The 16167-nt window shown below is 38.2% G+C and overlaps 2 protein-coding genes across 2 annotated transcripts; both read left to right on the top strand.

Annotated features, from left to right (window-relative positions):
- The first annotated feature begins 2399 nt into the window (after positions 1 to 2399).
- LOC149692865 (prolyl 4-hydroxylase subunit alpha-1-like) lies at positions 2400 to 4696 on the top strand. Its single transcript, XM_089867514.1, has 2 exons — positions 2400 to 2505; positions 4463 to 4696. Exons 1-2 carry the CDS (start codon positions 2407 to 2409, stop codon positions 4613 to 4615), a joined length of 252 nt encoding a protein of 83 aa, XP_089723640.1. The 5' UTR covers positions 2400 to 2406; the 3' UTR covers positions 4616 to 4696.
- Positions 4697 to 6733: 2037 nt separating this feature from the next.
- Positions 6734 to 7308, top strand: LOC149692864 (prolyl 4-hydroxylase subunit alpha-3-like). Its single transcript, XM_089868795.1, has 3 exons — positions 6734 to 6769; positions 7003 to 7099; positions 7183 to 7308. The coding sequence occupies exons 1-3, from the start codon at positions 6734 to 6736 to the stop codon at positions 7266 to 7268; spliced, it is 219 nt and encodes a 72-aa protein (XP_089724921.1). The 3' UTR covers positions 7269 to 7308.
- Positions 7309 to 16167: the final 8859 nt, after the last annotated feature.

Here is a 16167-nt window from a genome sequence, read left to right as displayed (position 1 = left end):
ACGTTGCAATTCTTATATTAAAGATACTGCGAATAAATTTTTCCAAACCGTTTTAATTTCACCACGGAATTTTCACTCACACATATTACAACAAAACATCATTGACGATCGTTTAAATGTTTTGTAGAAAACTAGAAACCCCGACTATAAGCCAACTTCTTAGCCAAGGCTTAATTTACACCGTTCCGCCAGAAGCAGACGTGAGGCATTTTCGCTCTCAAAATCACAAGATAAAAATAGTGCTAAACCGGAAGTGTGTAAGTTAATGCGCGTGGGCGCTAAAAAATGGGGTAACTATTTCTTTGGGAGTTAAGCGGTGTATGAATCCGCTGAGCTTTACAGCGAAACTTTGTTGTTACGGGCTTTTTAACCAGTTTCGTACTTCGGGCTATTATGAACTCCTGATTTCATGAAAACATTTTAGCAGTTAAACTTGCAGACGATTTTATATTGGAACCAGGGCTAGCGGTTGGGGAGTGCCCCAAAGCTGAAATAAGAGCTAAACAGAGTACTCTGCCTTGAAAAAAACCTAAAATGACTCGTGTTTTTAAAAAATCCGGATAAATCCAATAAAATCCGGTTTAATCCAATAAAAACCACTGGTCTGGATTTTATTCAAATTATCCGGATTTTTGCCAACCCTGGTAAAATTAGCCTTGGAAGTAAACAATTACAATAGCTGGTATAGCTTACGTCCCTGCTGGGTTAAGAACTCCTTCTAACTCCATGGATAGGGGGTTAAATTTTTCCCCCTTTCCCAACACAGTTAAAAATCTCGAGCTCCTCTCTTGGAAGTCTTTTTTGACGTGAGCGGGGCGTGACTTCTTCAGCCCATGAAGGCTGGATCTCTAAAGGGTAGATTGTTCGCTTTATAAAAAAATAAAAAAAGGAACGGCAACGGTCCTTAAATAGGTTTTTCATTTCAATAGGTTTAAGAAGAGTCATAAAAAACTGAATGACCTTGACTGTTCCAAAATTCACACCCCCATCCCTTCTCCTGATTCTATGCTAGAGAGGGATTGGTTTTACAGTGGAAGGGGGCGTTTCCGGGCCCTTTAGAGATACAGCGTTCATTTTCAGCCAATAGCTGTTTCTCTCCCAATAGGGCAAATTTTGGCGTACGAGTCGCACCTAAACCGGAGGTCTGAGAAACGTTATCGCGAGGTGGCGAATGTGTCGCCCTTCTTCAGTATTGCTACACAAGAGAGGGGAGTCCCAAACCCCGCTTTTGGATACTTCCTAGGCTAATTTAATGGACTTCTGACCAAAGTAACGCTGTTTAATAGAATTATATATGTAGATGCAACCGGCACGAGGAGTCGACGCGAGTGGCGCTCTTTTACTTTCTTATGGAAGAATTAGCCATACGTAATGCTTTATTAAAGTGTTTCCCAAATGTTATTTGCCGACGCGTTACTGTGTAGCATCATCGAGCATGAGCTCTATTTACTACCAAAAAAGTGCATGCTACGTGGTAGCAGGAGTTCATAATAACCCGAAGTACGAAACTGGTTAAAAAGCCCGTAACAACAAAGTTTCGCCGTAAAGCTCAGCGGATTCATACACCGCTTAACTCCCAAAGATATAGTTACCCCATTTTTTAGCGCCCACGCGCATTAACTTACACACTTCCGGTTTAGCACTATTTTTATCTTGTGATTTTGGGAGCGAAAATGGCTCGTGAGTCGCGTCTGTCGGCGCGGTCAGCCGCGGTGTACATTAAGCCTTGGCTAAGAAGTTGGCTTTGCGATGGTTTCTAGTTTTCTACAAAACATTTAAACGATAGTCATTAAGGTTTTCTTGTGATATGTGTGAGAATTCCGTGGCTAAATTAAAACGGTATGGACAAATTGATTCCCAGTATCTTTAATATAAGAATTCCATCGTGTTTCTACGTCCACATACTCGCCATTTTTCTTAACGACGGAGATCCCAGCCAACGGAAGTTTCGGAACGAAAACCAAGGAGTATAGATACTACTACAATCTACTGTAAAGTTATATGTCCATCAACAGGCTAGTCCTTTATATGCGCAACGACAAAATCTTGTTGTTCGCGATTTTTACCATGAGCTCTATGGCAAGTTTCGTACTTCCCCCCCCCGAAGGGGGGTTATTATGAACTCCTGGTTTCCCAAATGTTATGTGCCAACGCGTTACTGTGTAGAATCAGATTTATGTACTACCATAAACGTGCATGCCAAGTGGTAGTGTTAAATCATTTTAGCTCTTCAAATAATAGCGCTGCCTTTAATGTTTAAAATTGCTCTGATTTCACAAGTAAAGAATTAACACTGGTTGCTATGAGAAACTGGTAAATCTGTACTTGTGGAAAAGAGTTACCTTCAAAATATTTTAACCTCTTTTTAATTTTGCAACATTTGTAATTTGCAGAACGTTTGTAACTATGAATTCGAGTGCAGTAACGAAACGTTTAGCAAATAAACTCCAAATGATGACTGGATTACGAATTAACGACACCGATTGGAGCAGCGAAGAATTCCAAGTAAATTTTTGAGGCTGAATTTAGCTCGGAGTTGATGAGAGAATTATAATGAGATAGATTACTCGATAAAACCATAAGTGAGATGAGACTAGAAGTGAAGGGCTCTAGCATTGACAGTAGATCCTGGCTTTAGTGAACAAATTTGAGGATTTTTATGCCACCGCTTCCATCGCGCCTACACTAGAGAGAAAAAATTGGCCGAGTTCCAAAAACATTTCCTACCCCCTTCCCCTCAAGCTAAATCGGCCGAACACGGACGCGGCTCCTTGAATCTAGTTCGGCCGTCTACCACCACGAGCGTCTCACGTTTTGGAGAGGGGAAAATTTCAGAAACCGCTACCAGAGGGCCAACCGTTCTTGTGTTATCAAGAATATTCACTTTCGCCGAGTGAAGAATTTGGTTAACTCAGTACTTCTGCAGTCTCATCTCACTTCTGATAAAACTAAGATAAAAGTATTGGAATAAAAATAAGTAGTAGCACCTTGCGCAAGAAAACTTGATTAGATTTTAAAATTAATTAAGGTAAGATCACGGTGAATTAACATCTACTCCCGGTAGAGGCTATAGAGCGAAATTTTGAAGATTTTGTTTTGACAGGAAAAAATTTCTCGATATATCAAACGTTCTATAATATAAACTTTTGAAATTATTGAAATATTATTTTTGTATTTATACATGATAAGTAATGGGCATTTATGGTGACATGTTTAAAATTTTACCATTTAAATGAGACTTGCCTCTATAAATTACGAGTACTTTTCTGACAATCTATATCAGAAGTGGATCATATTACAGCTCCCTAGAAGTACTGGACGATATAACATCGCCGTGCATCAGCATTGTCTCCTAGCACTGAAGAGAAAAGGGTATATGCGAAACGCTGCGGCGAATTCTTGAACTAAACCAGAGGAATGATTTTGGCGCGAAAGTAATTTTTAATAAGCAGGGCAAACAAACGGATGTAAGTGGTAGCCAATGAGGAAATGTTTGAGAGAGAAGAGCGCGGAGGGAAACAAATTGTTCCATACAAAGTGTTGGGTTGTGAATATAATAGTAGAAGTCCACTTTATTTTTCCGATTTTAAAAAATAATTGGCGGTCTAAAGGTATTTTTTTTGTTGAAAAGGAAATTAATATGAATTCAAATGACAAAAATAGCCTTCATCATGCTAGAATATTTTTAATGTATGCCTAGTACAGCACTGAGCTTCCACCGATCTAAAGGTTTTTAGCGGGGATAGTTGGACCGATTTATTACTAATTAAGGGTTATGTTCGGCGACATAGAAATTTGTTTTCCTCTTTTTTAAGTGTGACATTTTTTTTCAATGCTTTAACGTTTTCCGTTTGCGAAAGATGCTGGTCAATATTTTTCAGTTTTAAAAAACGTTTTAGTCGCTTACGGTTAAGTGCTTTTAATATCACATAAATCGTGTTCAGATGTGTGTTTCATTTGGGCATGCGACGACTGTAGTTAGTTACTTTGATCCTAGACGTTTTTCCTAATTAGCAAAGAAACATAAGCCGTACTAAATCAAAATTATAACGCGATAACAAGCTTCACACTAATCACGACACTGACGGCGGTCTGACAGCCATTATCATCAAGCGGAACTTCCGTAGGTTAACCTAACTCAAGATCCGGGTTAATGGTAAAACTATACTTGTTGAACTGAGCTATAGATGGCGGGCTTGGATGTCTTGGAAGAAAACGCTGTTTACAAAAGCATAATCTACGTACAGTACTTATAGGGAGCTGTATTATGATTCACTTACGTCTATATCTATAAGGCCAAGACGTAATGTAGCAAATCGCTAGCGGTCAGGGCAATCTACTTGAATTTCTTGTCAGTGAGAATGATAAGCTCTGAAAGCCATAGTTGATTGTACGAATTGAATCGCGTACTGACCCAAACGTTGATTTCCTACAAACTTTCCTATATTTTCTATACACGCAGGTAAATAATTATGGAACAGGAGGAGTATACAAGCCGCATTATGATTATTTTCAAGGAAATGATCCACAGACAGTTGCCATGTTAAAAGGCAACGATGGTGATAGAATGGCTACCTTCATGTATTACGTACGTCAAATCGCATTGATACAATAGACCCTTTTCGGAAGTCGGGTGTAAAATAGCGTCTGGTGACTGGCCACGTGGTTCTCTTAAGACGGAACTTCCGGTATGGGCATCCAAAGACGTTAGATATGCCTTCAAGCAAAATGACTGGGGTCAACTGATAACGTCTATCTAATGTTTATGGGTCCACATAGCGGACGATCCGTTTTAGCCCTTTTGTCAAGCAGACGATTTTAAGTCACCCCTTTTTGAAAAGAGTCTTTACTAGTGTGCTCACAGAGAGAATTTATAATAGGGAGTGGAAACTGAGAAATATTATGTAGCTCAAAAATCACGTGATCAACAAAACTGGCCAGGTCTATTTCCGGTACTGTTTTTTGTGGCCCCTCCCTCTAGGGTGGGTCTAGAATGTTGCGGGAGGGTCTAGGGGAGATGGATACTACCTTTTTAGGGAAAGGGAAACATCTGACTTAAAATAACTCCAAATGTCGCCAGTCGCACTCGAAATCGCAAACCCTTATTGGGTAATTGTACAAATAACAGTGATTGAGGGCAAACTTTAAAATTAAAGGAGTGTCATGTGACCGGAAATTTACCTGTCCAGTTTTAGCGTCGCAACCTACTTGTTTGAGCTACATTGTATTTAGCACTGTCAAGGGCAAGAACTTTCACTCCCTATTATAAATTCTCTCTGGTGCTCATGAGCAAATGTCGTTTCACAGTTGTCTGATGTGACTGCTGGTGGGGCGACTGTTTTTCCCCGAGCTGGTGTCTCCATTTGGCCGGAAAAGGTATGTGTTCTATTTGGAACAAACACAATCTGCAGGGTAAAAATGTAAACCTCTATCCAATTGGATAACTAACATAACATCGAGTATGGAGCAAATTAAGATGGGGTTCTGATAGAGCTCGGCATTATCTATCCATTATCCACGTTATTTTATCTTTATCCATACTCAAAAGTTATCCACAGAACTTACATGTTAAATCGTATTATAATCCACAACTTTGTTTATAAATAATCGGTTATCAACCAATTTCTGGATAATGGATAGATATTACCGAGCTCTAGCGTACTGAAGATGGGCTTACGAATAAAACATGATATCCGCCAGCTAATTGCTTATTTCTTAATCAAAATTACAGTAGACGCGACTAATAGTGAGGCAGCGCCAATAGATATAAACACCACGGACTGAAATGCTTATAGTTGCTCGGACCTCGCTAATGTTCCCTTTTATTTTAACCAAGAAGTTATATCTAGTATCTCAGAGAGAAGGTATAAATTCGCCAGATTTCCAGCTTTATCTCCAGTCCAAACGTAGCTTGTCCGGAGTCAATCCCCGTCTCTAAATTACAACCAGCATCTCATTGGTTCTTGAAAACTCACGTCAGCGCGACGACGCGAGTGACGAAAATTACGTATTTTCCGACTGAGGAGAGGCGAAATAGCCCGGCGCCTCCTTTTACGTCCCCCCTTGTATTTTGAAAGGGGGACTGGGATTATGGCGCCCGGCGAATACAAAGGCATCTTATACCTTCTCTCTGAGATACTGATATAACTTCTTGTTTTAACCTTAAAAGGCTATAGCCCTTTAATTTTTCGTAACTCATTTCCGCAAAGTTTGCAAATAAAGCATTTTTATTTTCTTGTTGATTACAATTTAAAAACCTTAAACTCATGCTGCTGGCCCATTGGACCGAATACCGTTGCACCGAATATAGCTAAAATGTGAGGTTTTATGATCGTAAAATTTTCGATGCTATTTGAAGATAGATTTATTTTTAATGCAATTTTTACAAACGGAATTTACAAATGCAATTTTTACAAACGGAATTTACAAATGCAATTTTTACAAACGAAATTTACAAATGCAATTTTTACAAACGGAATTTACAAATGCTTCTTTTAATTCTTTTTTTTAACAAAAACACACTTTGTTTAATCCTTACGTTTATCAATACACTTTTCTATATCGATAGTGATATTGCAATGGTCAAATCACAAGTTTAATAGCTTGCCTCTACTGTAGCATAGCCTTACCTAACCTAACCTAACCCTTACCGAACCGAACCTACCTTAACCCTAACCTACCCTATCCCTAACCGAACCGAACCAAACCCAACCTAATCAACAAGAAAATAAAAATGTTTCATTTGCAAACTCTGCGGAAATGGGTTATGGTAAAAAATGGTGAAGTAAAATTTCGATGTAAAAACTATGCGAAAATGGGCCATAAAAAGTGTAAGGAATTGGGCTATGATTCTCGAAAATTGTTTGCGGAAATGGGCATCCTCTTAACGTGCAGATATTTGAAACGGTTGGGTTTAAAGGCAGACAGGAATCTCTTCTCATTTTTCACTCCCTTAAAACACATGGGGGTGACGTCATTTCAAATATTTTTGTTTAAACGCAGGGCTCTGGTGTTTTCTGGTGGAATTTGAAGGGAAATGGTGACGCACTCGAGTTAACGAAACACGCGGGCTGTCCCGTCCTCTTTGGCACAAAATGGGGTAGACAAAAACATAATGTTTTATGATTTTTATTTTACTTCAGGTTTAAATTTTATTAATTTTTATTTTTTTTTTTTTTGAAGTGACGAACGTCTGGATTCGCAGCAATGCTCAAATGTTTCGCAAGAAATGTCAACGAAATCCGCATAAATCATTTCGCAAAATATAATTTGTTTTCACCATATTTAATTTAAGCTCCTGCTATGCGCACTTTTTTTTATTAAAATTTTAACACCTATTAATTTGGCACGACTTTTTTGTGACCAACCAAGCGCAACTCAACCATGGAAATGTACCACATAACTGGGAATTCTTATTATCAACATTGCTGACATGCGACAATTTCAATTAAATAGTCGCAACATAATATAGGTGGGGTGGTGTAGCGGTTAGCGCTTTCGCATCGCAGCAAGAGGATCCCGGGTTCGATCCCGGAATGTGGCACCGGGTGTAAAATCTGGGAACAAATCCTTCGGCGTAGAGTTTGCAAGTTCTCTCCCCGCTTGTTAAAGGAGTTTTCCTCCGCGGTCTAACCCGGTTTCTCCTTTCCATCAAAACTTGCAGAGGTTAACGCCTGTAATAGTTAGTATAGGGCACTGTAGGTTAGCAGTGGGGGCATAGGGGCTAGCCACCACCCCTCTAGGCATTGTAAAGGCGTTAGATAAAGTGGCAATAAGTCGCAAGATGACTTGGTCCAATTAGCTAGCTGAACTTATTATTTTAATTTTGTGTTCTTCAAATTATTACTATCAAAAATAAATAGAAATAGCAGAAGGTGAAGCAGTAAAAAATGGCAACAAATCGAACCCGAAAGACCATTCAGCCCGTCTATAGGTTAAAAGAAACCAGTGTACTAAATATTTGCGAAATCGGTTGAAACGCGCGGACTTTGTTGCGTAGAGAAGATTTTTTACATTTATGGGCGCCATTTTTTAAGATGGCGGCGGATTGGGGGGAAATCTTTCTTTGTACGCGCCAACAACTTATAAGTAACGTTCCCGCAAATTTTCAGCCTCCTAGGGCAAGCGGTTTGGGCTGATTATCAGTCAGTCTGCCAGTCAATCAGTCAGTCAGGATTTATGTACGTAGATCGAGGGGGTAGACACTTGAGAACTCAGGTATACAATATGTCTTGAACTCAATGTACTGTCAAAGCTGAACTCTGAGTTCCGAAGGCTTTGAACTCAATGCACTGTCAATGCTGAACTCTTTTGAACTCAGGTGTACACAGAGATCCAAAGTGTCTACCCCCTCGACGTAGATATAGATTTGGAAAAATAATGTTAACTGTAATAGATAACTAACATAATAAATTTGATTTTAAAAATTATTTAACGTATTTCCCATGCAAAGATACGCTCTTTTGCTTTTCAAATGACAAAATTCTCAAATTGAATGAGATAACGGTATTTAGTTATTTAAAAGGAAATTATGATAAAAAAAAGAGTAGTAAATGATTGAAAACAGGTTTCGCTAGCGGCAAGGTGCTGCTTGTACGCGAAATGTAATGTAATAGCCGGGGGGCCTACCAACAACACTCGTTTACTGACCGAATGTGATTCAAGCGATAGAATATGGGCATTAATTCCAAAAACAACTTAAACGAGGTACAAAGGACAAGTTTCATAGTACCGTTTCCAAACCAATTTCTCTAAACTTAAAGCTGTAAAATAAGTGTTGAATTTGTGAAGAAAATTAGATTTCCTAAATCAAAAAGAAAATATATTAAACTAAGGATAATATCAGAAGGGGATAATAGAAGAAGGATGCCACTCTGTATCCTCTTCATACTTATGTTCTGTAACGTCATTCTTCCCAGGCTCACCCTTTTTGTTTGCTTTCCCTCTCATCAAACTTCAAATGGGCATCGCACCGTAAGGTGATTTCTATAATTATTTGGTACTAAATCCCCAGAAATCAACCCAACAACCTCGTCTTATGGTGGGACAAAAATCCACAAGCGCGTCTTGCCAAATAGTTAAGCGCTAATCGAGTAATGATGAGGGAACTATTTATTGCGTGTGATTCGGTTTAGTAACCTTGCTCCAAATGAACCGATGTTGGGAAGTGTGACGTTACACTTACCCCGCTTTGTGGTACACTTCTCTCGAAGAGAAGTATTATATACTTCTGATAATATTTATTAATTATATTATATTTTGGTGTATTCCCTCTTCTAAGGAATTTTCAAAACTAAAGCGTTTTTTAAGTATTTTTAAAAATATAGTAATGTACTTTCTAATCTTATTATTTTTTAAATTAAATATTATTTTCCAGTATATTTTGTAAATAAAAAATGTACATTCCTCTCAGTTTTCTAAAGTGAAGCGTAAATCCCAGTCCCAGTATACTTCCTAAATAAAAGCATAATTGTTAATATAATTTTAAACAACGTTGTAATTATTCAGTGTATTTCTAATAAATAAATGTTGACTTTAAGGCTAACTTTTGCATTAAAAATTACATTAATTTCTTAATAAAATAATGATTTTCAGTCGAAATCTCCACTTTAATCAAAATTATCTATATCTATATAAATCAAAGTCCTGGACTGACTGATTGACTGACTGACTGACAGACAGACTGATTGATAATCAACGCCCAGCCCAAACCGTACAGCACGTAAATGAAAGAAATGTTCTCTTAACCTTTTTAACTCAAAGGACTTATCGTGGCGGAGGGGGCCCGTGTTCGGTGTGACAGTTCGGGAGTTCCTTGGGTTCGCCCTTGGTTCAGACCGTTCCTTGCCCCATTCCGTGAAGGTTTTGCTGGGCCGTTTCGCCCCCACCCAGGTGTTGCCATGGCTCGCCCCCGCTATTGGCAACCCTCTAGGGGTCGCGGATACACTATTTGTTTGGGCCGTATGGCACTGTTGTGCTTGGAGAGAACTGCCCCGTCCCCTCGAGTCTTCTGCTGCCTTAATCCTTCCCTGTCACCGACCAGCCTCTGACTGGGCTCGCCGCTGACGGTGTCCAGCTTCTGTCAGCCGCTCAAGTGGCGTTTGTCGGTCCCACTGGCCGATCCAGTGTGCCATGACGGTGGTTCCGCAGGTTCAATTTGGAATATGATGGGGAGGGGCGCTGATAAGGCCCCCAGCTATGTGTAGCGCCTAATCAAGGGTTCTGACATGCAATTATTATGAAATATCTTCAGGATGACGTTGAATATGTATGAAATGCTAGAGATCTGTCTAAATTCTAATCTTAAACAACAGTAGAATATATTAACCCCATATTAAATCATATTCTCTAATCAACATGTTGAGTATAACAGCTTAGAATAACTTTTCTTTCTTTCAGAATTTAGGGCAATGATTTTCATGTGGCCATTTTTAAAGATGGCGTCGATAATTTCGACTTCGAGACATCCATTTTTTGTTGTTTATTACGTTAATGAAAATCATATTCAAAAATGGAATTTCAAAAAGATTTATATATTTGAAATATATTTAGCATTCCCAGCATTCATTTTCGAAGATGGCGCCCAAACTTTCAGAAGCACGTCTTCAATATTCAAGTATGATGCTTAGACGGTCTTCAACATAATTATTACCAATTTTCATAATTTTTGAACCATATACTGTATCTTTATGACATTGATGGCGGCCATTTTCCAACATGGCGGCCAAACTATCTGATTAATGGCTTCAATATTTTACTATGAGGTTCACAAATCTCTGATTGTAATACCTATCAATTTTCATAATTTTCCAACAACATGGTGAAATATACTGTACCTAGCATTAACGGCGGTCATTTTCAAATATGGCGGCCAAACTATTGAACACAGAGCTATAAAATTTTGCCATCATGTTCAAGTGGTTACAATAATAATGTGTACCAATTTTCATAATTTTTGAAGAAGAACGTGGAATACATTGTAGCAGGCATTCCCGGCGGCCATTTTCCAAGATGGCGGCAAAAGCTCGCGCTCTACAGCAGGGGACTTTTAGTATATTTTTTGTTGGGTCAAAAACAACACATGTACCAATTTTCATCTTTATGTTCAAATGTTCTAGATCAAACCCTAAAAGTCCTGGGCTATAATGGCATTGTCGTCCGCATATTTGTTAGCCACGGAATGCTGCAGGACTGTGTAGATGTTGAATAATAGATGGCCCATCACGCTGCCCTGAGGGACGCCATGACGGACTTTAAGAGGTCTGGATCGTTGATTATTATGATGTACGATTTTGTTCCCTGTCGCTAAGATAAGATGTAAACCACTTGAGCATACTTCCTCCAATGTTCATGTCGTGCATTTTTGCGATCAAAAGCTTATGCTGGACGGTATCGAAAGCTTTTGACATATCAAGGAATGTAGTCAGTACATATTTGTCTTGGCTTAAGTTATGTAATATCGTTTCCTGGAGGTAGAAAAATCCCGTTAAGGTTGAGTGTCCACGCCGGAAGCCAGATTGATATTTGTACAGGTGGTTCTGTTCTTCCAAGAACTCGTAAAGTTTTTCATAGGCGATTTTTTCGCATATCATGGATAAAGTATTTAAGATTGATATGCAGCAGACGTTAATTCGCAAAGCTTTTTTAAAGCCAGGGAAAATAGTGGCAGTTACTTTCATCCTCGTAACTGTATTTCTAGTTGAATTTGCATTTTGGTATTTTATAAATATTACTTTAATTTCGGGTAACGCAACAAAAATATCTTAAACATGTAGAGACTTGTCAGGATAATGCCTTCGGGTCAAACACCTGGAATCAATTAAATGTTTGGTGGTAGGGTGAGTCACCAATTAACAAAGCAGTAAATCACAGAATAAATTCCATTCATTACAATACAACTGGTTCAATCACACCCTCCAAAAGCCATCGCGTCTGAGCGTGGTTACGTCTAAATAAAAAGCCGATGGGGATAAATTCCATTGGTAATACAAATGGTTTAGCCACGCCCCCTTTTAAGGTCCTAAACCACCTGGTGGGTGGCCAATTGAAGAAAGGGCAATAAAAGATAAGCATCAGTCAATATACCCCCGGCTAAATATCAACCCCGCATTTAGGAAAATCTCGCAATAAAGATCATTCGGTTGTAACCTTTTAAGCCGTAAAGACCTGTCGCAAGAATGTCCACCAATGTCGGAGATCGTGTTTTAGATTACCGCGTAAACGCCCGCGTTAGACTAAGTAATGAATGCGACGTCGTTTTCGGGGTGAATGGATACGAGCCAAGCCTACTTTTGACAAAAAGGGATGGAACTATTGTCACCATCTCGGAAAACGTTTTGAAGGAATTTATGGAGGAGTGGACGGAAATCTATTCAGCGCTGGAAACTGACGACTGGGGTAATTATCGTTACTTAAACTTGAAAATAAAAATAACCGTTATGGAGGGGAAATGGTTGAAAATATAATTTTTTGAAAACTGGGGTGGACTTGATTTTGCTTTTAACATATTGTTGCAAAACCAGGCACTCCACTAGTTTTTCATAATCCCATAGTTGCAGCACCAGATCTGATCCTTCACTATCACTGTCAAGCTCCATATTATTTGTAGTTTTAAAACTAAATGATAAAATATTATGTCCGTTAGAACCTTTTATTTATAACAATAAGAATGTGGTGCGCCATTCTTCGTAGGTGGCGAATAATTAATGTTATTATTATTTAGCGTGAGTTATTGAATATATAGTTGGGCAATAAGAATCACTTAGCCAATGTCATGTTATACACCTGTTAGAGTTAATGTAATGTTCGGCAATTAGACATCACTTAGTTACGATCAAATGCATGTCTACGCCACACTATGTAACACGTAATTTAATTAACAACAGTCGAGCATACGACGTCAATATAATTCATGACTATATCATGTTACATACTCTGCAATTTAACTAACGAAATTCTATAAATCAAGTACCTATCAATTAGCAAGAGTCTTACGCATGTCTATATCATGTTATGTAGCATGGAATTGATATTACAACAGAGTTGGTGAAGATATCATTTTACCGTACTAGATTGAAGCGCGAGTCAAAGTATATAGTTGGTCAATTAGACATCACTTAGCCAATGTCATGTAATGAACCCTATGCTAGATTGTAGCGCGAGTTAGTGTTCAGTTGGCCAAATAGACAACACTTAGTGACGATCTAATACATGCCTCTCTGATTTTGTGGCCTGGGACCCTATTCTCTAACTACATTTGGATCGTTTATAATCCAAATGATTTGGATTTGGGGTCGATTCATCCCCAAATGACACTAATCGGTATTCTGTAACTCCAAATCCCTTTTCATTTGGTTCAAACCCTATCCAAACATTTGGCCGGCCAAATCGTCATTTGGATAGCTCTTTTCCCGTTTTTCACCCCTTTTGTCGCCGCCATGAAGCGCCTACAAAGTAGTAAGAGGTGGTGATGTTTCAAATGTATGATGAGTTCTGACCAGGAAACTCTGAAATACGGAAGCGGAAATTCCTTAATAGTGACCACAAAAGAAATCAAGCACTTAGGCATTAGAGGTTAAATGTATAAATTCACGCATCACCCTCATTTTGTATCCGCTATGTAAAAAATTACATTTTCCTTTTGAAAAGATCGCTTGCTCCTTTTAAACAGTCAGTACAATATTTCAGATAATCAATATTGGAATCTCTCAACACGTACTCCCTTCTAAATAATTAATTTCATGACAAAATATTTTCGGAATATCTAATTTTAGTCGTGATTTTAACAATAAAAACTTTGTTTTTAACAAACTTTTGGCGAATCCTGTCAACGACCCTTTCTTAGATCTTCAAATCCTAAATTTTAGGAGCTCTTGATTTTCGCGTTTGACTTCTCAGTACGTGTTCGTGGTTCATTAGTCTAGGGGTATGATACTCGCACTGGATGCGAGTGGTACCGGGTTCAAATCCCGAAGGGTCTAGACTTACAGCTTTATATTAGGCCTATAAATTTAGGTGTATAATACTCGCTTTGGGTTCAAGTTGTCCCTGGTTCTAATTCCACGCGGACAATTTCTGACACCTTGAAATTCTGAATTTTAGGAGTTCTTGCTCTTTATAAACAATCAGTAGAATATTTCACATATTCAAAATTATTCTCTCAACACGTACTTCCTTCAAAATAATATCATAAAACAATTTCGGAAAATGTAACTTGCTCTTGAAAAACCGTAAACATAAAGATAAACAAAGAGATAATTTAAAGACGAAAGTTTATTTGCTATATTTTATGTGTCACTATTTTGTTAAATTCCAGTGAAGTAGTTGATTTTTATTTTAAAATGGGGGGACACGTTACGCTTTTGTCAGAAAGCAGCTGTAATTAATGATATTTATAACAAAAACTTATGGGAAGAGAAATTGGCGTCTTCATTATCTGCGTTATTTAATGTTTTTTTTAATTTATTTGTAGGTTTTTTATAAATGAATATTTTGAATTCTTAGAAAGTGGATCCAATTTGATTATCAATCCATTTATACGCTCATGTGAATAAAATGAAAAGATCTTGCCTGGAATTTTTTGTTAATTCTTATACAAGGTGACTTGAAGCATATGTTACTTCATTATTAGGCTGGGGTCTTCCAGATTATTAATTTTTGTTACGAAGCGCTTTTTTTAAACGATAGTAATAGTAGAGTAGTGAGTTTTGGATTTCGAACCGGATAACAAAAATTTGCTCGTTGGATATCGGGGCAAGTACGCGAACTTTTTACCGCGAAATAGAATAACTATAAGCTTAGCCGTAAAATAGATGTCGGCTAAAAGTCGTTTATTAAAACTGGCAACGAATACCTATTTGGTCAAATTATTCTAATGGAAATTTGTCAAGCAGGGGAAATTACACAATGCTACCTAAATAGTTCGAAATACTCAAAAACTAAAAATTTCTTACTTTTAAATTTGTCCAATATTAGTTTACTGAAATATTCGAATACGTTAGCTCATTTTATTAGATTATGTAATTTAACGTGTGGAACGTCTAGAATGGACAAGTAAAAATGTCCTTCGTTCTCAATCTCAAAATAAATAACAGAAAAGAGTATTAATGCATACGATATTTAATGCTTTTTATAAGGGACGCAAACCCTAAAAAGTTATTTTTTTTTTGCTTTAGCATTATAAACGGGTGTCAGGTCATATCTACAGGGGCCTACTGGCCCTGTAGAATTGAAAAGCTTTCGTGGAAGTTATACATGTTGGAAATTAAGCTTCTCAAATTCTCTAATATAACTCAAACGCTTTCGGATCGGCTTTCGACGTCTGTCGCTTTTCGTAAAACAGTAACGGAACCTTTAGACTGATCACATTCCAAACATCTCTGACAGTGGACGCATTCCTTGGCGATGTCTTCGGGGATACTGCGGCAATACGCCTCGAGTTCAATTCCTCTGAGAGTTTGCTCAATGCCCCTTTTCCTCGAAACGCGAAAGAAATCAGCGAAGGAGACGAAAATGGCCAGCATGGTCGAAGCCGCGAATACCAGAAACAAGACGCTGACGTCGTGTAAGGAAGTCTTTGAAAATTCCATCACTCGTTTTTCATTCAAATATTTTGAACAGGCTTTCTTGCTAATGAGGTCTTTTGCTAGGATTTTATGTCCAGTCTCCCAAAAATTCATAAGCCTACAAAAATAATGCCTGAAACTTCACCATTTTTTAGAGATCATGGTTGCATAGAGTACTACTGAGAAGGGAGGAGCTACGGGAACATGACGTCAACATTGGTAGTCTAAATTGTATGGCCTGAGCTGACGACTTCCAATATGGTCGCCAAACAGAGGTAAGAGATTGGAGGGTGTGACGTCACGAGAAAGTTCGTGGTAGCAGACTATATTTGCACCTGCATTGTTTGAGGGGCATGCCAACCTATTTACTAGAGCAGGGGGGGGGGAAATTGCTTACCACTGTCCCTGACCCGTACATCCAGTAAGTTGTGTACTATATTTTACATTCGCGACCCCAATTAAAATCTTTCCAAAAACATACTAGTCACGTAAAAATTTAACGTATTAGCTAGGTGTGTTAGTTTCGTCTAATGTAGTACAGTATTAGTGTTTTCTAACTCGCCAAGGTAATATCGAGATGGCTAACGGTTGGGGTACATTAAGT

The sequence above is a fragment of the Phalangium opilio genome, unplaced genomic scaffold, assembly GCF_054372755.1.
Source record: "Phalangium opilio isolate 3A_F unplaced genomic scaffold, DU_Popi_V2 ptg000024l_1, whole genome shotgun sequence".
Taxonomy (NCBI): domain Eukaryota; kingdom Metazoa; phylum Arthropoda; class Arachnida; order Opiliones; family Phalangiidae; genus Phalangium; species Phalangium opilio.
The sequence above is the reverse complement of the archived record's forward strand: the minus strand, read 5'-3'. Positions and strand labels throughout refer to the sequence as shown.